The sequence below is a fragment of the Schistocerca nitens genome, chromosome 10 (genome assembly GCF_023898315.1).
Source record: "Schistocerca nitens isolate TAMUIC-IGC-003100 chromosome 10, iqSchNite1.1, whole genome shotgun sequence".
In the NCBI taxonomy this organism is placed as follows: Eukaryota; Metazoa; Arthropoda; class Insecta; order Orthoptera; family Acrididae; genus Schistocerca; species Schistocerca nitens.
Window position 1 is genome coordinate 65,782,607 of NC_064623.1, and position 24,967 is coordinate 65,807,573.

The following is a 24,967-nucleotide window of genomic DNA, read 5'->3' on the forward strand; positions in this document are numbered from 1 at the left end:
TATTCTTCGAAAGCTCCACTAGCAAAATCATAGCTTCAAAAGAAAGTAGATTATCGCACTTTTCCTAGGAAAACTAAGCGCGTTGCATCGTTAGTAGCCATTGCGAAAATGCTTTGTGCTCTCTTATTGTAGTTGTAGTCATAGCTCTGACGACTGTTTTGAAGAAGCTGTCCTTGCTACTCTGCCTTGTGCAAACCTCTTCATGTCTCTATCACTACTGCAACAGCCTGCACCTGCTTACTCTGTTCGTGCCTACGTGTCCGCCTGTAACTTTTACTCACCACATTTCCCAGTCCGCCCCCGGTAGCTGAGTGGTCAGTGCGACAGACTGTCAATCCAAAGGGCCCGGGTTCGATTCCCGGCTGGGTCGGAGATTTTCTCCGCTCAGGGACTGGGTGTTGTGTTGTCCTAATCATCATCATTTCATCCCCATCGACGCGCAAGTCGCCGAAATGGCGTCAAATCGAAAGACTTGCACCAGGCGAACGGTCTACCCGACGGGAGGCCCTCGTCACACGACATTTATTACCACATTTCCCTCGATTACGAAATTGACGATTGCTTGTCGCCTCAGAATGTGTCCTACCAACCGATTACCTGTTATAGGAGCTTCCACCCCAAATTTCTTTTGTCCTACTCAGTACCTCCACATTAGTTACGTCATCTACCCAACCTTCTATTCTCTTCATGCCTGATCCGCTTATCACCCACGTTCCAGCTCTGTACAGGAGTGCACTCGGGACAAATACATTCGGAATGGGCTTTTTACACTCATGCTCATAAATTAAGGATAATGCTGATACATAGTGAAATAACGCTTACGGTGGGCGGTTGGCGGGTTTAAATCACCTCAGGGTATGACCATGCGGTGCATTTGACCCGTAGTGTTGGTGCATGTCAGAGTACGGTGCAGCGAGTAAGTGTGTACACGTTTTCAGACGTGCTAATGGTGACTGTGTGTCGAAAATGGCTTAAAGAACACATATCGATGACTTTATGAGGAGTAGAATCTTTGGGCGACTGGAGGCTGGTTAAACACAGCGTGTCGTAGCATGGGCCCTCCGTGTGCCACAAAGTGTGAACTCAGGATTATGACAACGATTCCAGCAGACAGGAAACGTATCCAGGCGCTACAGTACGGGACGTACACAGTGTGCAACACCACAAGAAGATCGATATCTCACCATCAGGGCCCAGAGTACTGCAGGTAGCCTTGCTCGGGACCTTACCACAGGGTCTGGAACAGTTGTCTCCAGACACACAGTCTACAGACGACTGAACAGACATGGTTTATTCGCCCAGAGGCCTGCAAGGTGCATTCCACTGGCCCCTGGTCACAGGACAGCACGTAAAGCCTGGTGTCAAGAACACAGTACATGGTCAATGGGACAGTGGTCCCACGTTATGTTCACGGACGAGTCCAGGTATAGTCTGGACAGCGATTCTCGCCGCGTTTTCATCTGGCGTGGACCAGGAATCAGATACCAACCCCTTAATGTCCTCGAAAGGGACCTGTGTGGAGGTCGTGGTTTGATAGTGTGGGGTTGGATTATGATTGGTGCACGTACACCCCTGAATGTCTTTGACAGAGGAAGTGTAACAGGTCAGGTGTATCGGAACGTCATTTTGCACCAGTAAGTCCGCCTTTTAAGGGGTGCGGTGGGTCCCACCTTCCCCCTGATGGATGATAACACACGGCCCCACCGAGCTGCCATCGTGGAGGAGTACCTTGAAACAGAAGATATCAGGCGAATGGAGTGGCCTGCTTGTTCTCCAGACCTAAACCCTATCGAGCACATCTGGGATGCTCTCGGTCGACGTATCGCTGCAGGTCTTCAAACCCCTATGACACTTCAGGAGCTCCGACAGGCACTGGCTATACCCCAGCAGCTGCTCGACCACCTGATCCAGAGCATGCCAACCCGTTGTGCGGACTGTGTACGGCTGCATGGTGATCATATCCCATATTGATGTCGGGTACATGCGCAGGAAACAATGGCGTTTTGTAGCACATGTGTTTCGGGATGGTTTTCTCAACTTATCACCAATACCGTGGACTTACAAATCTGTGTCGCGTGTGTTCCCTATGTGCCTATGCTATTAGCGCCAGTTTTGTGTAGTGCCACGTTGTGTGGCACCACATTCTGCAATTATCCTTAATTTATGAGCATGAGTATATATTTAAATCTGTATTCAGTGTTCATAAATTGCTGTTTTTGAGAAACGTTTTGCTCGCTCTTGCCTACCTTAATTTTATATCTTGCTCCTAAATGCTTCTAAACCGCCATTATGCAAGAGTTAAACTTCGTTCGTGGTAGGCAAGTCATCTCGTGTCTATGAAGATGGGACATATATTCGAGTTTCGCGCGGCTTCTGCCGTCGGAGGTTCGGGTATAGGTGTGTGTGTTGTGTTGTCCTTAGCGTAAGTAAGTTTAAGATAGATTAAGTAGTGTGGAAGCCTAGCGACCGATGACCTAAGCAGTTTGGTCCCATAAGAACGTACCACAAATTTTCAATTTTTCCATATATTCGAAAGCTCGAGTTTCAATTTTTCCTACTCAAATCCGACATGAGATTTTAATACTGTGCGTCCACATAGTCTCTCCACTGCGACGTGCCTCTCGTGTCTCGCCTTTTGCAGCTCGTAAGGTTCGCAGCACATTCAAGTCTCGCCTGCACGTGTTCCGTGGACCTGAAGTGGTAGGCTGGGGGTAGTAGTGTCGTGTGTGGGTTGCAGCTGTTAGTTGTGTTACTGTCCAGCTCTTGTGAAGGTGACTGCAGTGAGAATGCTTACTATTCCAGAGAGAGCTATTTCAGTGGAAAGGTTTTCCACGCAGGAGGAAACTTTATGGAGCGTGTAAGGTGGCAATTTAGAATGCATTTCCCTGCTTCAAGATATCCACATCATCACACTGTACGTGATTTAATTCGCAAATTCCAGACAACAGGTTCAGTTCATCATGCACCACGTACTGGAAGGCTAACAATTTTAACAGGACGGAAGATCGACGATATTTCGGACATCACGTTGCAGAGCCCAACAAATTAATTGATGAAATTATGGTGTTGTGTACATAGTTCCGCGTAGTCAGCGCGTACACAACTTTCCCACTAGAGCGCGCCCCGCTAAGCACAACAGCGCAGGCGCAGCGCTCGTCCGTCTCCACGCTACGAGATGGCGCTGTCATAGAGACGGACCAAATTCTGCTTCCGCCGATTCGCGTATTAATATGTAACGCAGCCAATGAGATTGCTGCTAACGTAGAACCTTAACTCCTCGCGGATCACACTCGCGCAGTGATACCTGAACGCGCGAGGTATTATAATGAGTGTACAGACCTCCGATTAGTCAGTCTGCATTAGTCTGGATTTGTCTGTACCAGTCTATAGTCAAGTTTCAGTCTGCGCCTAGTAAGATTATCATATTCCTGTACATAGCCATGAAGATAAATGTATAAACACTTTGTCAAGTATCAGAGATATGTGAGAATAAGATTAACGTACCAAGACCAAAGGAACTTCAGATTGTCAATTGTAAACAGCACCCAGAATCAAGTTACGTAATGTATATCCTTTTTATTGTTTTAATAAATGTGTGTGAAAATTAATCAAGTTCTGTTTAAAGGTGGTCACCGTCAATCTGCTGCTCTAAGCGTGCAAGTGGCATTTCTATCGCCTGACCTAACAGCAGAAGATAAACACGCCACGATAAGACCACGAGACATATTGCTGACACTCGCCTACTTCATTAGGCCGACAAGTCAAATAATTTGATGGTGTGTGTACCAAAGGTCTTACAGTACGCACACCACATATGGGAAGAGGCTAAAGATTCACGTACGACAGTTCATAAGACCGTAACCAAAGAACTGGAGACGTGTCTGTATAATTTTACTGCTGTGCAACAGTTACATTGTATGGACCATGGGAAACGAATAGTCCATTGTGAATGGTTTGCCGGCCGTTGTGGCCGAGCGGTCCTAGGTGCTTCAATCCGGAACCCCGCTGTTGTTACGGTCGCAGGTTCGAATTCTGCCTCGGGCATGAATGTGTGTCATGTTCGTAGGTTAGTTAGGTTTAACTACACTACTGGCCATTAAAATTGCTACACCAAGAAGAAATGCAGATGATAAACGGGTATTCATTGGACAAATATATTATACTAGAACTGACATGGGCATTTTGGGTACATAGATCCTGAGAAATCAGTACCCAGAAGAACCACCTCTGGCCGTAATAACAGCCTTGATACGCCTGGGCATTGAGTCAAACAGAGCATGGATGGCGTGTAAAGCTACAGCTCCCCATGCAGCTACCACATGATACCACAGTTCATCAAGAGTAGTGACTGGCGTATTGTGACGAGGAAGTTGCTCGGCCACCATTGACCAGACGTTTTTAATTGGTGAGAGATCTGGAGAATGTGCTGGACAGGGCAGCAGTCGAACATTTTCTGTATCCAGAAAGGCCCATACAGGTCCTGCAACATGCGATCGTGCATTATCCTGCTGAAATGTAGGGTTTCGCAGGGATCGAAAGAAGGGTAGAGCTACGGGTCGTAACACATCTGAAATGTTAACGTCCACTGTTTCAAAGTGCCGGCAATGCGAACAAGAGGTGACCGAGACGAGTAACCAATGGCACCCCATATCATCACGCCTGGTGATACGCCAGTATGGCGATGACTAATACACGCTTCCAATGTGCGTTCACCGCGATGTCGCCAAACACGGATGCGACCATCATGATGCTGTAAACAGAAACTGGATTCATCCGAAAAAATGACGTTTTGCCATTCGTGCACCCAGGTTCGTCGTTGAGTACACTATCGCAGGCGCTCCTGTCTGTGATACAGCGTCAAGGGTAACCGCAGCCATGGTCTCCGAGCTGATAGTCCATGCTGCTCAAACGTTCGTGCAGATGGTTGTTGTCTTGCAAACGTCCCCTCTGTTGACCCAGGGATCGAGACGTGGCTGCACGATCCGTTACAGCCGTGCGGATAAGATGCTTGTCATCTCGACTGCTAGTGATACGAGGCCGTTGTGGATCCAGCACGGCTTTCTGTATTACCCTCCTGAACCCACCAATTCCATATTCTGCTAACAGTCATTGGATGTCGACCAACGCGAGCAGCAATGTCGCGATACGATAAACCGCAATCGTGATAGGCTACAATCCGACCTTTATCAAAGTCGGAAACGTGATGGGACGCATTTCTCCTCCTTACACGAGGCATCACAACAACGTTTCACCAGGCAACGCCGGTCACTGCTGTTTGTGTATGAGAAATCGGTTGGAAACTTTCCTCGTGTCAGCACGTTGTAGGTGCCGCCACCGGCGCCAACCTTGTGTGAATGCTCTGAAAAGCTAATCATTTGCATATCACAGCATCTTCTTCCTGTCGGTTAAATTTTGCGTCCGTAGCACGTCATCTTCGTGATGTAGCAAGCATATATGAGATGAAACTCAGCAATGATTAAACAAGGATAACTGAATGTAGTCGAGTTAAATCAGGTGATGCTGAAGGAATTAGATTAGGAAAGCAGACAATAAAGGTTCTTGGTGAGTTTTGCTATTTTGGTAGAAAAATAACTTCTGATCGCCGAAGTAGAGAAAAAATAAAATAAGACTGACTATAGAACCAGAAGAATTTCTTAAAAAGGCAAATTTGTAATCAGTGAATATAAATTCGAGTGTTAGCAAAGTCTTTTCTGTAGGTATTGGAGTAGAACATGGACGATAAACAGTTTAGACAAGTAGAGAGTAGAAGGTTTTGAAATGTGCAGCTACAGAAGAATAGTGAAGATCACAGTGGTAGATCGCGTAAGTAGTGTGGGGCTTTTGAAGAGAATTGGAGAGACAAGATATCTGTGGCATACCGTGATTAAAAGGACGGATCAGTTGGAAGGACACTTTCTGAGACATCAGGGATCACCAGTTTACCACTGGAGGGAAGTGTCACAGGTAAACCTACGCTACAGCAGCAAATGTTTGCAGTACATCTGCCTAATTCCATTAATGATATTGGCAATGATGCATCACACTGTTTGTGCTCGTAAGATCCACAGGAGGCAATTAAGGACATTTCACAAAATCAAAATTATTCTGTGATCCTTGAACAAGGAAAATGAAGAAGGGCTACGACCTAATGTAACGTATTTCGACCTCATTCATTTCCCAGATGTCACCGTTCCATTTGACTCTAGTGGAAACGAAGTTGAGCAGCCAAGTGAAAGAACGTGATACAAGATTTTCGAAAGTAGTCCAGAACATCAGATATAATAGGACTAAAATAACGGTTGGTTGGTTGGTTTGGGGAAGGAGACCAGACAGCGTGGTCATCGGTCTCATCGGATTAGGGAAGGATGGGGAAGGAAGTCGGCCGTGCCCTTTCAGAGGAACCATCCCGGCATTTGCCTGGAGTGATTTAGGGAAATCACGGAAAACCTAAATCAGGATGGCCGGACGCGGGATTGAACCGTCGTCCTCCCGAATGCGAGTCCAGTGTCTAACCACTGCGCCACCTCGCTCGGTACTAAAATAACGTGTAGGTAACATATCAGTAGGGAAATAATACGTATTAACCATGAAGCTATGAATCTAGTTGTTGAGTATTAGTGTTTATGGCATTTGAAGAAGAAATAAAGAGTAAAAATAGCGTTTAGTAAGTCAAATACGCATTTTAAAACCAAGTTTCGGATGTGGCTAGTCAATGTGCATTATCAGTATGGACTTACAAGAATAGGTCTCCGATTTGTAATTAGAAAAATGGCTGAAACTTTTGGGAGACACATGAGGAAAGGATGGAGCAGGTGAAAGGCTACAGTGTAAGACGTAATTATCAGTGTAATGGGAATGAAATACATTTGAATGGGACATTTAGGCAAGTGAGTTGATGGTTTCGAGTCCCAAGAAAGTCCTGTGCTGGATTCTAAGACAAAAGGACTACGAGTGAATGAATGGTCGGGAGATGACATAAGGACAGAAAACAAGAGAAGCGTCGATGCATTAAACTGAAGACTGTAATGCATGAGTAAGTGCAGAGTAGATAGTCGTCCTGCCTTCTATGACGCTGATGATGACCAGACTCTGTATGTATTCATAAATTTGTGGAAAACTGCACAAGCAACAGTCGGGTAAACACAAAACAAATAACACCAAAGTTGCCTATGCTGATTTCAGTGTTGCACTAAGCCGTCGTAAGCAAACCTTTGGCGCAGTAATCCAGTTACGTCACCTATCCTTGTCAGATAACTGATTTCTCAGACCAATTCGAAAATTTCGAAAGGCATATGCCATCATATGCAAAATTGTGACTGTTGTGTAAATATTGCCCCGCGTCGTCGATTTATTAGCACCGGTCAGACATTTAACTGAGACATTAAGCTGAGACTTTCCAAGAGTCATGGTGAGGATCTTTGATTAATACTGTGTATTCAGTATCATAAAGCTTATGGAATAGGACCTCGACCATATCCCATGCATTACCTCCCTTTATTGTAATGGTGATAAAATGAAGCATCGAAGAGCATGGGGCATTTGGAGTGATCTTAAGACGGTGTATTTTGGACTCCAGATCAATGGATGACAGGTCTCTTCGTGGATGGGCCCTGATTTCGATCGTAAAGTCTAAGACGCTGCAGTCATGGACTGTGCGGCTGGTCCCGGCGGAGGTTCGAGTCCTCCCTCCCTCGGGTATGGGTGTATGTGTTTGTCCTTAGGATAATCTAGGTTAAGTAGTGTGTAAGCTTAGGGACTGATGGCCTTAGCAGTTAAGTCCCATAAGATTTCACACACATTTGAACTTATTTTTCGGTCGCATTCTGTCTTGGTTTTGCTATGCAGCATCGTAACCGACACACTTATGTAGCAGTACAAGAGAAATAAATATCTAAGGTTTCTTTCTCAACAATTTAAATACGAGATTTTTTGCTCTAGATTTTTGTACAAAACGGTTAAAACTATAATGGTCATGACCAAGGATGGAATCTAAGTCGCTGGCCAAATTATGGTGCGCACTTTCATGAACATAACGGATACACTCTTTCAAAGGACGTTTGTATGCCGCAGTCGCCACATCGGTTGGTCTCCTGAAGTGAACTACCACTCGTTTGAACATTACGACACGATAAACAGCCACACAAAAATATCAGAACAACTTTGTATTGCTATATATAACTTCCTAAGGTTTCAAATGCTACTATGAGCACCTCAGATGCTACTATGGGCACCTCATCACTCATGAAATATGAACAGCAACATTCTAAACGGAGCTGCACAACTATTGTATTATTAGACTGTAATGGGGAACACATGTATATCCTCCAGAGCGCTACAAGGAGGTGGTAGAACACGAGGGTCCAGGAGTCTCTCTTTCTCTGGTCTGCAGAGAGAGCTCTATGATTGGCCAATCAGCTGTAAATGTTTCCTTGTATTTATTTTATGAAGAATCAGTAATTTAATGACTTCGCCACTGCTATCTCATACTGGTGCTAAGCGATGCAACAGTGGTATTTCTATCCACTGTGATATTAACCCAGGTACTTATTAGACATTCTCACCTGACCCAGATATAGACCACCCATGGCCGCTCTGCTCTGCTCTTTACTAAAATTGCAGCACCAGGATGGACGGCAAATTTTACTTACAGTGCGTGTGTGCAGTAGCTGTAGGTCATATGGGCGTGTATAAGCTGCTGAATCAACCACACAGAGCTGCAACGTCTGGCAGAAACAGCATACCTAACCCGGGCAGTCGTCGAGCAGAACTGGGCTTGTAGGACAGATACGGACACCTCATTCCTTGATACTGGCGAGTGGTCCTGTGCCACTCTGCAGTCAACCCGTGAAAAGAAGTTTTCAGTGCGTGGGAGTTTGGGAGAGCATGCTCGCCAGAGCAACAGCCAAACCATCTGTGAGGGAAGTCTTGCAATGTCTTGTTGAAACGCAATTCCCTTACTAGCTACACCCGGAGCTTAGTTTTGCTGCATCACTGCACTCCACTGCCAGGGTAATAGTGTCCGCAGCTCGTGGTCGAGCGGCTAGCGTTGCTGCCTCTGGATCACGGGGTCCCGGGTTCGATTCCCGGCCATGTTGGGGTCTTTCTCTGCCCAAGGACTGGGTGTTTGTATTGTCCTCGTCATTTCATCATCATCATCATTCGTGACAGTGGCTAGATTGGATTGTGATAAAATTGGACTGTGTAAAAATTGGGACTTTGTACGGGCGCTGATGACTGCGCAGTTGAGCGCCCTATAAACCAAACATCATCTTCATCAGCGTAATAGCACTGGGAATGGAAGGAATGCAGGGACTGAGAAACACTGGAGGATGGCTCCATCCAAGTCTGCTCAATAGGGAGTGAGCTGGGAAGTTCGCTATTGAGAAGAGCTGCTCCAGCCTAGTCTACTCAATAGGGAACGAGAGAGGAACGCTAGGACAGCTAGCGAGGAGCACCAATAATGTACAACCACCACCCCCTCCACATACACACAAACAAATACAGGGTGTTACAAAAAGGTACGGCCAAACTTTCAGGAAGCATTCCTCACACACAAAGAAAGAAAATATGTTATGTGGACATGTGTCCGGAAACGCTTACTTTATATGTTAGAGCTCATTTTATTACTCCTCTTCAAATCACATTAATCATGGAATGGAAACACACAGCAACAGAACGTACCAGCGTGACTTCAAACACTTTGTTACAGGAAATGTTCAAAATGTCCTCCGTTAACGAGGATACATGCATCCACCCTCCGTCGCATGGAATCCCTGATGCGTTGATGCAGCCCTGGAGAATGGCGTATTGTATCACAGCCGTCTACAATGTGAGCACGAAGAGTCTCTACATTTGGTACCGGGGTTGCGTGGACAAGAGCTTTCAAATGCCCCCATAAATGAAAGTCGAGAGGGTTGAGGTCAGGAGAGCGTGGAGGCCATGGATTTGGTCCGCCTCTACCAATCCATCGGTCACCGAATCTGTTGCTGAGAAGCGTACGGACGCTTCGACTGAAATGTGTAGGAGCTCCATCGGGCAAGAACCACATGTTGTGTCGTACTTGTAAAGGCACATGTTCTAGCAGCACAGGTAGAGTGTCCCGTATGAAAATCATGATAACGTGCTCCATTGAGCGTAGGTGGAAGAACATGGGGCCCAATCAAGACATCACCAACAATGCCTGCCCAAACGTTCACAGAAAATCTGTGTTGATGACGTGATTGCACAATTGCGTGCGGATTCTCGTCAGCCCACACATGTTGATTGTGAAAATTTACAATTTGATCAGTACATACTGACGAAACTAAAATGAGCTCTAACATGGAAATTAAGCGTTTCCGGACACATGTCCATATAACATCTTTTCTTTATTTGTGTGCGAGGAATGTTTCATGAAAGTTTGGCCGTACCTTTTTGCAACACCCTGTATACATACATGCATTCTAGACAGAAATTTAACACTAAGAGATGCACTCCTCAATCACAGACACCGCGATCGCTGAAATGGGATTTGTCCCCAATCTGGTATTTCTTTGCTTTTTTAAACAAAGATGAAATGTTACTAACCTACTCTCTGCAGTTGTTTTAAACATAGCGCATGTAGAGTTAAACTTAAAACAATGGGTGTGGGTACAGTGCTAATGAGAAACGTCCTATAATGAATGTCATTACTCATAGACATACAAAGACAGCTTTTAAATCTCAAAATAATGAGTTACAAGATTTTGAAGGACACCAGCAATAAAATCCCGAGTATACTTGTGTCCTGAACTTTGACTAAAATATCCTAAAATTTGAAGTATTGTTTAGTTTCTGTGTAGCTAAGAAGTCTAACCATGGAATTTCACAATGGTTTCCTGTGAACATAAATCTTGGAGGAGCTGGCTGGAGTGCAGTGGAATGCATTTATCTCGTACATCTGGTGAGCACTTACCGCTCAGCTGACGAAATATCGTCACTTTCAGTTCTAATGAAGTAACATCACATTCTTCTTCAGTGCCTGAGCCGCTAAATTCGGTGTCAAGCTCACGATCACTGTAGCCATCGTTTCTTGAAAGCACTGATTAAACAACAGTACAAGAGGGTGTCTGAAGGCGAGCGTTTTGTTGGCGAGTATCCAAACCTGCACACAGTAAAGAAGTGGCAACCACCTCAACCAAAACACAAAAGCTGCACTAAAACTGTAGTACCAGATGCTCTCTAGCGGCCAAACGCGTAGCTATCGGTGCTGAAAATGGTATAGGCGGGATTTCATTTGTTTGAAAATCTTTTCTTATGTTGCCCGAGTGTACTAGATTTTAATTTCCTCTCAAAAGAATAAAAACGTGATAACTCCATGTTTTAAGTTAAGGCATTAATCACTTCGGTCTATGGAATTAGAAGCATGAACCATGTTTTTCAGAAAATCATTAAGTGGTTTTCTGCAAATGGGCTCTCATCAAACTTTGACAAAACACAGTTCACACAGTTCCACATAGTAAATTGAATGACACCATTAATAAATATAGACTTCGATCAGAAATCGGTAGCTAAGGTAGAATATTCAAAATTTCTAGGTGTATGCATTGATGAGGGGTTGAACTGGAAAAAACACACCGAAGATCTGCTGAAACGTTTGAGTTCAGCTACTTATGCTATTAGAGTCATTGAAAATTTTGGCGATATGCATCTCAGTAAATTAGCTTACCACGCCTCTTTTCATTCTCTGCTTTCGTATGACATAACATTCTGGGGTAACTCATCATTCAGTAAAATAGTGTTCATTGCACAAAATCAGAATATTTGTTAGGCCTCATCCAAGATCATCCTGCAGACACTTATTTAAAGAGCTAGGTATCTTCACTGTAGCCTCACAATATATATATTCACTTATTAAATTTGTTATTAACAATCCGAATGAATTCAAAAGTAATAGCAGTGTACATGGCTACAACACTAGGAGAAAGGATGATCTTCACTACTCAAAGTTAAATCTAACTTTGGCCCAGAAGGGGGTAAATTATGCTGCTACAAAAGTCTTTGTTCACTTACCTAATAGCATCAAAAGTCTGACAGATAGCCATATTGCATTTAAAAGGAAATTAAAAGAATTTGGCTCTGAGCACTATGGGACTTAACATCTATGGTCATCAGTCCCTTAGAACTTAGAACTACTTAAACCTAACTAACCTAAGGACATCACACAACACCCAGTCATCACGAGGCAGAGAAAATCCCTGACCCCGCCCGGAATCGAACCCAGGAACCCGGGCGTGGGAAGCGAGAACGCTACCGCACGACCACGAGCTGCGAACTGAAAAAGAATTTTTTAATGGCAACTCCTTCTACTCATCAGATGAATTTTTGGATATAGTAAGTGGGTAATTTCCCCAACCCCCACTAAAAAAAGTGTCATGTAGTATTTTGTGTAGTGTAACATCTTGTATAGACACCTTTTGTTAACCTGACACGTTCCACATCATTACAAAGTGTCGTATTCATGATCTATGGAACAAGTACTAATCTAATCTACTCTCTAATCGAACGTAAGGCTGCATGGTCCTAATGGTGAAGGATGAGAAGGAGATCAGACATTTTTATGTGGTCTATAAGACCCCATTACAGGTACAAATTTTTTTAAGAATTGACCTTATTGTTAAATGAGGTGTGCTTATTAGCTGTAGTGCCATTTGAGTATGTACAAACAGAAGTGCAGTCGTTGTTAAATTGCAGATGCTCTCGAGTTGGTTGATATATTACCTCAGACATTAGCCGGTGTGACAAACTCGCAAACACGCAGTGGTGCCATTGTGGTTTCAGACTTGGAGGCGGTGGTTCGCGAGGCGGTGAGCGTGGAGTGCGGCCGCGTGCTGGCAACGCTGTCACGGCACGAGCAGGAGGCGCGCGACCGCCTGGAGCTGGTGTGCCAGGAGCTGATCAAGGGCCAGCTGGATAGGCTGGGCCGCTGCTGCGACCGCGGGCTACAGGAGATCAGGGAGGCGGTGAGTCACCCGCAGCTGCTGTCTGACCCACACCCTGCCCCACTGCTCTGTTCAGTGTGGGCCCGTGCACCTGCTGTCCCCCTACTCTCACCGAAGTCTCCATTCAGTTGGGCCGTCAGCAGATATGACAGGTGGTGTGTCACTTGCAGCTATTCATCTACTGTCTCAGTCTCTGTCCACCCCTTCCAGTCAGTGAGAGCTGCAGAAGATATGGGATGTGACATGTTACTCACAGTTGCTCACATACTGTCTCGTATTTTGCCCATCCCCTCCATTCATTTGGGCCTTCAGGAGATATTAACATGAGTATATAACTCACAGCTGTTCACCTGCTGCCTTATAATCTGTCCATTTCCTCCATTCAGTGGGCTCAGCAAGACATATGCGAGGTGTTTGTCACTCACAGCAGTACACCTGTTGCCCCATACTGTGCTGATACCCTTCGTGCAGTGAGCTTGTTGTCACGGCAGTAGGTGGCACATTGATGTATGGTGGAGTGGCTGCCAGGAGTGAGAGGCCATGGTGGTAGGGTGAGGGTGACTAGTTTGGCTCAGTGAGCACACTTGTCAGGCTGTGGTATAGCTCTTTAGAACCAGTTAGTTCGTCTCCAAATCGACTAGTGTTCTTATACGTAGAGATTCCTTCTTGAGCAAGATAACATGCCAAGCTGCAGCATATTTGATACATGACAGACTGTGTATAACATAATGTAAAAGTGTATCATAATCTTTACTCTGTAGGAGAAGTTCCCAGCAGGGGCATCGATTTTTTGAAAGCATTTATATAGTGATGCTGGTTAAGGTCCCAGGTATCATACCCTGCAGCTAATCATCCTGGTGGGCAAACATTTGCAAGCAAGCAACGAGAAAAAAGTTTTAAAATTTTTCATGATGCTCAGTAGCTTTAAGAATGTCATGTTGTATAGACTGGTTGTGCAGTGCAATGGACAGTGTAAAGCTCTCACATGGCTTCGAACCTCGTCAGGAGCCCAATTTTTCATTTTTAAATCTTTATCAAAATGACTTTGATCATTATTTTTATTCAATTAATTAGTTTAAATGTGTTTTTTAATTTCATTTCCTTTATCACATTATGCTAATCATCATATGAACTTTTTCATTTTTTCTCATTTTTCTTCCTTTTCCACTTGGAATCTTTCTTCGTGTGAAGTTATTTAACTTTATGAATTAATTTCAATTCCATTTCTTTCGTTTTATCATCTTATACTTCAGTCCATGTTATTGTATTCATTATTTCTAATCCTCATTTTTCTCGAATTTTGTTTTACCTTTAATCCCTTCTTCTGTTTAAATCTTCCCCTGCATCGTTTTGTCCATAATTCAGTACGAATTTATGTTTTATATGTTTGTGAGACGATTGCCTTAAAAAAAAAAGAAATGCACATCTTTCAACGGAAAATACATTTTTGACACCACTGCGCTGTCAAAGTAGAGCGATTATTTCGTCTTCTGTTTTTCAAGCAATAGATCTGCATTTTCAAGTGCTTAAATGTTGTAATAGGTAAATAAATGTAAATAAATTCACATTCGCAAAAATTCTCAGTGGAAAAAGAATGATATAAAGGAAAAATGAGAACAAATACAATAGTCCATACGGTGACAAAAGAATAGAAGAAACTAATCAAATAAAAATAATGATCAAATCCATTTTGACAAAGACTTAAAAATAAAAGTATTAAAGCACCTGAAACGATTCTATCCAACAACATTATGTATGTAAAAAACTCTCACCCTAGCCGTTATGCTACGCAAACAGTGTCTACAATGCTACATTTTCAAAGCTGTGAGAGGCACGTGAAATACCGAGCTTTGTCGTGAATTATTCGCAAACGAAGATCCACCAGAGTATGATCCACCAGGGTATGATACCTGGAATCTTATCCTGCATAACCACGGAGATCGTTTCCCCACCGCTGGGAACCTCTCCTTGTCGGATGACAACTCTTGTTTCGAAAAATGAAGAAACCGCAGGACAGTTGCTTAATCCACAATCTTTTATTGTATACACGACCTGTTTCGGAACACAAAGTTCCATCATCTGGCGTAAAAAGAAAACTTAATCATTCTGAGGTCAATCCTCAGCCCCAATATTGTCATGGACCCATTGGTGTGATGACGATCTCAAAATGATTAAGTTATTTTATTTTTTAAACCAGATCATTGAACTTTAAGTGTTCCAAAACCGTTCATGAACACAATAAAAGTTTATAGATTAAGCAACTATTCTGCGGTTTCTCATTTTTCAAAGTGCACTTATACAGTTTTGGGCTGCCTCATAAGAATAATTCTCCTTTTGGCTCTACTCTCGCTGTTTGCTTTGGGATATTTGCGTGCTTTATCAATTTTTTTGTTTCATTATCTCACCTCTGTACTGTGTATTCGAAAGAAAACTTAACGTTCTTTATTAACGAACTGGCGCTAGATGTTAAACAGTACATTTTGATCAGCCTATGGTCCATTCTACCGTTCTCGCCATCATTTTGTGAACTTTTCTTATTGAAACTTTTGTTTTACTTTTTTCTTATTTTAAATGTACTTTTTACACGGTTCTGGTTACTGTGTGTCTCATTTCCTACGGCCACATAAAACCATGCACAGGGTCACATCAATACTGCCTTTTGCACTGTGGTATACAGAAACAATATTTTTGGACAAATACTTAACATTAAAGGACTGTCACAAAGAGAGGCAAAAGAGTGGTTAAGACATTCAACTCACATGTAGGAGGATTGGGTTCAAATTACATCTGTCTATCAGCATTGAGATTTTCTGGTGTTTCACCATAGTACATGAAACAGGTCAGGACACAGCTGTAGAAGCAATTAAACAAGCATACCACATATTATAAAAGAACAGAGAATCTATACGACATGCAACAGGTTACAGAATCTCTTACCTTAATGTGGATTCAATGCTACATGCTTTTAAGAGTTTCTACAACGAAACACTGTCTCGAAATCTGGCAGCAAACTCGAATAAATTGTAGTCATATGCAGAACGTACAAGTACAAAGAGACAACCTGTTCTCTCCCTGCGTAATAGCAGTGATAATGTGATTAACGACTGCATCTTCAAAGCATAGTCAGTAATCATATTTTGTGTAATTATCTTGAACCGTAGATTTTACTTTCAAACTCTTTTCTTAAATAATTTACTTTATTTACTAGTGATTCATCAAGAATATTAACACATTTAATCACACTAGGTGAGCGTGGAAGTAGTTGCCAGGAAGTAACTGATGGAAAATAAAATTACTTTTAACAGATGTGAATTTTATTCCTAAAATCTTTTTCGAAACAGATTTAAAATTATAAACAGAAAAGCACCCTTCAAATATCAAGTTACAATTTTATTTAGAGGCAGAAAGAACAATATTAACAGTATGAGCCTTCGGGCTAAGAAGCTTGCCTGCTCCCTTTCAACACGGCCGTAGTCATGACCGCGCACAACAACCTCTGAAAGAGTACACTGGTGCAAATCTGCAACACGCCAGATTACTTTAAACTAAAAATTTTTAACAACTCACACAAACACGTCAACTATGCACCCCGTAAGAGGAATGGAAATGGTACAACACTCAAATTATTTGCCACCGAAAGTGCAATCTGTTTTGTTTTTTTTTTAAAAAAAAAACAAAAAAACTCTTACGGTGGAAGGGTGGCAACCTTATACCTAAAATGACTATTTAAATAAAACCCATAAAATCCAGACTTACATAAGATGTACAACATGCTCTACATTCCTCGCAACATAATAAGCAAGATAAAACCATATTTCAATAATTCGGCCTTTAATCAATAAATTCCTTAACACCGAATCCGACAAACATGACAGAGGCAGGTGTTAACGTACGGCAGACCGACAGACAAACAGATAGACACTAACTGCCTAACAAATGCGGACGAGAGACAAACGAGCAAGCTGGGGACGAGAGACTGACCAAGAACACAAGTAGAATTTAACAAGTAACTGAAACAACATATCTCTAATCACTTAACTTCTAATAACTGCGATTTCATGCAAAGACCTGGCGCAGCACCCCCAAAACTCTCCCCCGAACCGTCCGCTGCCAGCCGCTACTACGGACGCAGGAAGGCGCGCCGATCTCCCGCCTCACGGCGTCGCAGTTCGCGCCGGCCAGACCGATGTCGTGGGTTGACTCCTGTTGCTGTCGTGTCGACCGCGAAGTCACTACCCCTCGATATACGGCGCGGCCCACTGGACTCAGGTGGCGGCCTCACATGCGCCGACGCTCAAGACGGACAAGTCATCTTGTGTCTCAGTGCGCGACCGACCAACCGATCGATCCAACCGCCAATGACCATTGCCTGAGTCAACTCGAGCAGACTGGCGGCCTAACACATACTAGCACTCCGGACGACAGACAGACACTGCCACACCAATGCGGACGAGAGACAGACCCAGACTGACTTGGCTGACCAACTGACCAGAGTCGCCCAGACTGACAGACTGACCCTGCCGAGCTCATCTCGCCCCTTGAATGCACGTGAACAGGCAACTTTTCCCTTTTCCCACCAGAGGGAGACACCAAGGCTACTATTGCCAAAGCGGCGCCACCGCCAGAAACGGAAGGTGACTGCTTTACACTACGCGCTGTGGCACGCTCTTAAAAACGGCAATTTTTACTACGGCTCATATCTCATGAAAGAAGATGCAATAATTCGAATAAAGAACAACTACTAACAAGAGAAATTTATCTTAGATACCCTCGGTGTAGCAAAGCAGCTTAAGTAACTTAATAAAAGAAAGTCTTTCAATATGAACTGTATATCAACAAGGTCGTTTCAGAGTATGAAGGTGAAATACATACATTTGTAGTAATTACACGCAACCGCTCTTTCGATAGAACATGGGTGTCTAAAAACTCAAAAACACACTAGATAGGAAACAAAACTAATCCGCTGCATTATAGGTCCATCTCACTGGCGCATATTGGCAGTATGATTTTAGAATTCACACTGTGCTCTAACATTATGAAACACATTGATGGCAACAATATATTAATACATAAGCAGCTTGGTTCATAGCTCGAACAGAAAATGGAAAAATGCAAACTTAAATCACTCCATGCATACTTTGATTTATCTTTTTTTAACAGAATGGCCATTTCTCTCCATTTGGTGGGACTCAGCAAAATATTTTGCTATTGGGGGAAAAAAGTTGGTGACTATAATTGGGGGGAAGGAACTAGCTGCAACGAAGAACGCCTATATGTTAATGACTGCCACCCCATCTCCCCACTATATAAAACGAGCTGCCCTTCTTTGCCCATTTCCAATTTATTGCATCAATACGGTCTGCTAAGGATCCCATACTGCATAGCAGTACTCCGAAAGAGGATGGAGGAGCCTAGTGTGTGCAGAGCCTTCAGTAGACCTGTTGAATGTTCTAAGTGTTCTGTCAGTAAAACATAGTCTTTGATTCACCTTGCCCACAACGTTAACTGTGTTATTACTGCAATTCAAACCTTTGATATTTAACTGAATCGTTAGCCTTCGTGTTTGTGTGATTTAGCAGGTAACCGAAGTGCCGGCCGGTGTGGCTGTGCGGTTCTAGGCGATGCAGTCCGGAACCGCGGGACTGCTGCGGTCGCAGGTTCGAATCCTGCCTCGGGCATGGATGTGTGTGATGTCCTTAGGTTAGTTAGGTTTAAGTAGTTCTAAGTTCTGGGGACTGATGACCTAAGATGTTGAGTCCCATAGCGCTTAGAGCCATTTGAACCTGCCTCGGGCATGGATGTGTGTGACGTCCTTAGGTTAGTTAGGTTTAAGTAGTTCTAAGTTCTAGGGGACTGATGACCTCAGATGTTAAGTCCCATAGTGCTCAGAGCCATTTGAACCAAGTAACCGAAGTCTAATGGAATTTAGTATTTGGGTCTGAGATCTCATATTTTTATTATTTAGTGTTAATTGCTACTTCTTGCACCATGAAAATACGTGGTCTCAATCATATTGCACTTTTCTTGATCTTCTGATGACTTTACTAGGTTGTCGGTGACAGCGTCATCTGAAAACGATGTAAGGGGGTCCCTTAGAATGTATTCTGTAATCGTTTATATAGATTAGGAACAGCAGAGGGCCTAGAACGTTTCCCTATAAACCCTAGTGTGAGATGTCAGTCGATCGTCTGGCACACTTCTGAGATGCTACGAGATCGGAATCTGTTGTTCTACTCAGACAATCGATGACCCCATATGCGAACATGTGAAATAAAAAGCAAAGTCGTGCAAAGTCATGTACTGACTATCTGAATTGAAAAGGGATGGCCCAATTCAACATGAAATATGAGTACCACAACCCAATAGAAATATTGGTAAAGACTGCCATCAAGTTACGGTATGAAACTAAAGATCATTACAACAATATGATTTATTTCTAGATGCATTAATGCAATTCTAGTCACGAAATAAACAATAAAAGTAATTACAAAAGAACAAAAGGATGCAAAAACGTGTACGGAAGATCTTGGCACATGTGGATGGGTTTGAGATAGAATGATACAGAAACTTAGTACACGAACACTGCCAATGATTGCTGAGAAAATTGATAACCTAACACAAAGACACAGAAAAATAAGAAAGAGCACCAGTTATCTCGCCCTGTGCATGCCAAGTGCAGCTAACTGGCTGTGAATTACTTCAGCAGAACGAAATTTTGAACTGCACCATCTAACTTCCCAGTCCCCTCATCATGACGCATGCAAATGCGGTCCATACCTACCATTCTGCCGATACTCAAGGGTGGCTGCAGTAGCGGCTGAGAATTTTAAGTTCATCCCCCGTACCAACGATCAGTTCGGAAGTGAAGACATCTCTCACTCTCATACCGATGTTTACTGCAGCACATCCTCAGATAATAAAATAGATAATGGAAGCCTAATGCAAAATAAAAATAATCCATCTAATGATACAGTTACAAATACTTCATCCAAACTCAATTTACAGCGTAGACTAACAACAGAGGAAGACAAATGCCAGGTTATGTCCCGACACAGACAAAATCCCCAAACAACGGAAGAACAACGTAATTGATTATGATAATCAAAAAAAATGGTTCAAATGGCTCTGAGCACTATGGGACTCAACTGCTGTGGTCATAAGTCCCCTAGAACTTAGAACTACTTAAACCTAACTAACCTAAGGACAGCACACAACACCCAGCCATCACGAGGCAGAGAAAATCCCTGACCCCGCCGGGAATCGAACCCGGGAACCCGGGCGTGGGAAGCGAGAACGCTACCGCACGACCACGAGATGCGGGCGATTATGATAATCTTGAGAGCCACTTACACATAAGTAGATTAGAAAAAAAGGGAATTTTTCAGATAAGTAGATTAGAAAATAAGGGAATTTTTCAGACTCCTCTGACAACTCATAAGCGCTATGCCTTCACTATATACCCCCCCTCCCCGGCTGTGAAGATCTTATAACCAATCTGTCGTTACTACAGCAAATAGGAACCTGTGACCACTGGAGGCAGTGCCACAAGTTCCTCCAAAATCGTAACACAACACCCACACAAATGTCATACTAAATAATGTAAATCCTCCAAATGATGGAGGTTTAAACGTTTGAAACGCGTCGTGGAAATAAATAAAACGGTGACTGGTAACAGTAAACTTGTTGTTTCATTTAAAGATCCTTCACACTAAAAAAAAAAAACCTATGTTTTGAAATATAATATTCTGTTGTGTACGTTATGCATTGGCACCTGCCATGGTTAAGCTTTACGAAAACACAGTCCTTTAATAAAATACTACCAGTTTTGGACAATTAGTTTTCTATTCTCAGACATCAAGCGTCAAGGACCTTTACACCAACAGGGCAGCAGGTCCCCTGCCACTTAAAGATAGATTAATCCTCCGAAATTAGTTTATCAACAAAAGACTATAGGTTCAAATGGCTCTGAGAACTATGGGACTTAAATTCTGAGGTCATCAGTCCCCTAGAACTTAGAACTACTTAAACCTAACTAACCTAAGGACATCACACACATCCATCCCCGAGGCAAGATTCGAACCTGCGACCGTAGCGGTTACGCGGCTCCAGACTGTAGCGCCTAGAACCGCTCGGCTACTCCGGCCGGCAAGACTATAGGGTTTCGTACCACCGACACTGGTGGTACCATCGTCACTTTACTTGTAAGAACTCGAAAAATCTAGAGTGAGGACATGTTACACAGACGGTATTTCTGATACTTGTTTCTCCTTTTTGTTTTTCCAGATTGAGAAGGCAACGGATCAGATTAACTCAGGAATTCGAGATTGTGCGGACAGTGCAGTCCACAAGGTAAGCATCTTGACTGAATTCAGAAAGCGCTTCTGTTCTGCTTACACTGATGAATGGAAATGAATGCTTCTAGCTGCTAGTTGATATTACAGGCATCATAATAAAACCCAGCCGAGTTGAAGCAATAGAAAACGCGATAACAGAAATAGTCAAATGCATTATTAATTGGTTCTTGATAACGATCCATTGCATATCTTGAAAAAACGGAGTTCATTCAGATATGATCATCAATAACAATACCGCATGGAGAAACACACATACGTGAAACTAGTTGTTCAAAATTCCTGGGTGTGTATATCGATCAGAACTTGCATTGGGAGACACATATTACAGATTTTCTCAAACGCTCCAGTTCAGTAACGTGTCTTCTAAGTACAGGGTTATTACAAATGATTGAAGCGATTTCACAGCTCTACAATAACTTTATTATTTGAGATATTTTCACAATGCTTTGCACACACATACAAATACTCAAAAAGTTTTTTTAGGCATTCACAAATGTTCGTTATGTGCCCCTTTAGTGATTCGGCAGACATCAAGCCGATAATCAAGTTCCTCCCATACTCGGCGCAGCATGTCCCCATCAATGAGTTCGAAAGCATCGTTGATGCGAGCTCGCAGTTCTGGCACGTTTCTTGGTAGAGGAGGTTTAAACACTGAATCTTTCACATAACCCCACAGAAAGAAATCGCATGGGGTTAAGTCGGGAGAGCGTGGAGGCCATGACATGAATTACTGATCATGATCTCCACCACGACCGATCCATCGGTTTTCCAATCTCCTGTTTAAGAAATGCCGAACATCATGATGGAAGTGCGGTGGAGCACCATCCTATGGTACGTTTAGCTCCCTGCTTGCTTTATTCGTCGACTTCCGCGGGCTACGCGTGAAACTTGCCCGCACGCGTTCAACCGTTTCTTCGCTCACTGCAGGCCGACCCGTTGATTTCCCCTTACAGAGGCATCCAGAACCTTTAAACTGCGCATACCATCGCCGAATGGAGTTAGCAGTTGGTGGATCTTTGTTGAACTTCGTCCTGAAGTGTCGTTGCACTGTTATGACTGACTGATGTGAGTGCATTTCAAGCACGACATACGCTTTCTCGGCTCCTGTCGCCATTTTGTCTCACTGCGCTCTCGAGCGCTCTGGCGGCAGAAACCTGAAGTGCGGCTTCAGCCGAACAAAACTTTATGAGTTTTTCTACGTATCTGTAGTGTGTCGTGACCATATGTCAATGAATGGAGCTACAGTGAATTTATGAAATCGCTTCAATCATTTGTAATAGCCCTGTATATCTGGTGATTTTGATGACGAAAGCATCTGAGAATTATGTTCATTCGACGCTTTCATTCTTTGACGACATACGGAGCAGTTCTCAAACAGAGTGTGCACAAAAATATGGGAACACCAAATTCACACAACACGTTACCACGGCTAATAAGCTGACAGGGTTCGTGAGTGCGACATTCAGTTCTGCAGTGACTTTCACAGCCGTCGTCCACTTGTTTGTCGTCACAATCGCCTCCAATGACCGTCTATCACGATCACTCATCACAAACTTTCGTCCGCGTTGTGACATGGAGGATGATGTTTTCCCAGTTTTCCAGTATGTGGCATAAATCTTCGAAATGGTGCGTCTTGAAACACCAAATACGAGGACCACTCCAAAAGAAATGCATCTTTTTTTTTAAAAAAAAAATCCATCTTTAATTCTACATGTTTGAAAGTTTTACAATGTGTAGATACATCCTTTAGAAACAATATTTTAATTTCTCCACATAATTTCCATCCCTCTCAACTACCTTACGCCATCTTTGAATCAGCGCCTGTATACCCGCACGGTAAAATTCTAGACCAACCTGTTGGAGCCACTATTTGGCAGCGTGCACAAGGGAGTCATCATCTTCAAACCTTGTTCCACGAAAAGAATCTTTCAGTTTCCCAAAGAGATGATAGTCACATGGAGCCAGGTCAGGATTGTAAGGCGGGTGTTTCAGTGTTGTCCATTTTGTGATCGCTTCAGTTTTGTCCATCCGAGTTTTGTGATCGCTTCTACGGTTTTTTGATTGACATGTGGCAGTGCATTTTCGTGCAACAGCAAAACATCGTGCTTTTGCCGATGTGGTCGAACACGACTCAGTCGAGCTTGAAGTTTCTTCAGTGTCGTCACATATGCATCAGAATTTATGGTGGTTCCACTTGGCACGATGTCCACAAGCAAGAGTCCATCAGAATCGAAAAACACCGTAGCAATAACTTTTCTAGCGGAAGGTGTGGTTTTTTTTTTTTTTTTTTTTTTTTTTTTTTTTTTTTTTTTGTGAATTTGCCTGATGACACTCCATCGATTGCCTCTTCGTCTCTGGTGAAAAATGATGGAGCCATGTTTCATTACCTGTCACAGTTCTTCCAAGAAATTCATCACCACCATTCTCGTACTGTTCCAAAAGTTCGCTGCATACCGGTACCGTTTTTCTTGTTTCTTTGTGAGCCACTGTCAACATCGTGGGAACCCACCTGGCACAAGCCTTTTTTAACGCCAACACTTTCAGTATTCTGCAAACACTTCCTTCCCCTATCCCAACGTAGTGTGACAATTCGTTCACTGTGATGCGTCTGTCAGCAGTCACCAATTCGTTAACTCTCTGCACATTGTCTGGAGTGTTTGCAGTACGAGGCCTGCCGCTGCGAGGACAATCCTCAATATTGCCGTGCCCGCTTTAATCGCATAACCTGCTTGCCCACCGACTAACTGTACTGCATCTCCATACACCTTTTTCAACCTCTTGTGGATGTTTCCCACTGTCTCGTTTTCACAGCATAGGAATTCTATGACAGCACGTTGCTTCTGACGAACGTCAAGTGTAGCAGCCTGAAGACATGCTGTGACGGCGCCAATCACGGGAACAGGCTGAACTAAGTTTGATAACAAGCGGGAAGGATGTATCTACACACTGTAAAACTTTCACACATGCAGAATGAAAACTGTATTTTTACAAAAATAGTGTGCATTTCTTTTGGAGTGACCCTCGTATTTCGCTACCTTGGTTACAGAAGGACCCACCATATGAGTACCAACAATTTACTCACCTTCGACTTCATTTAACTGCGGCGTAATGTAGTGACAGTTACAGAGAACAGTGTTGTGATCACGAATGACCCTTGCAGCGTACTGGGGACATTGAACAGGTCTCGTTCGTAGTAAAAAAAACAGACACACACACAGCGACACTTACAGGATCGCCTAGCACCTGCATCTATGTTCAAGCATCCCTTTCTCATCTTGTTTCCATATTTTTGTCCAGCCCCTGTAGACACATGTATTCATTTCACAGAAAGATGCTGCACGGAAAATGTATCAAACTTCGTGGAGGCAACTGTTTAAAAAATTTGCCGTACTAACAATAGCTCGATAATACATCATTTAGTCCCTTGTGAAATTGTTTGTGAAAAATCTGGCACTATTTGAAGAAAAAAGTAATAGTATTCATAAATATAACATCTAGAATAAAAACAGTCACCATTTTTCGCAACTTAATTTGACACAGAAAGATGCAAAGTATATAAGGCCGTTTCTATCATTAGGCAGGACTAGATGGCCGCCAAGGGCGATAAAATTTTAGGGGTGGCAAATCGCGGAAAAAATTTAATTTCAAATCAGA

General features: G+C 43.2%; 1 protein-coding gene across 1 annotated transcript in view; it reads left to right on the plus strand.

Moving 5' to 3' along the window:
- Positions 1-24,967, plus strand: part of LOC126210262 (trichohyalin-like) — a 255,624-nt gene that overhangs the window by 181,456 nt on the left and 49,201 nt on the right. Inside the window, exons 12-13 of the mRNA XM_049939452.1 lie at positions 12,799-12,980; positions 21,243-21,308. Of these exons, the coding sequence (XP_049795409.1) occupies positions 12,799-12,980; positions 21,243-21,308 (248 nt within the window). The remainder of the gene's footprint in view (positions 1-12,798; positions 12,981-21,242; positions 21,309-24,967) is intronic.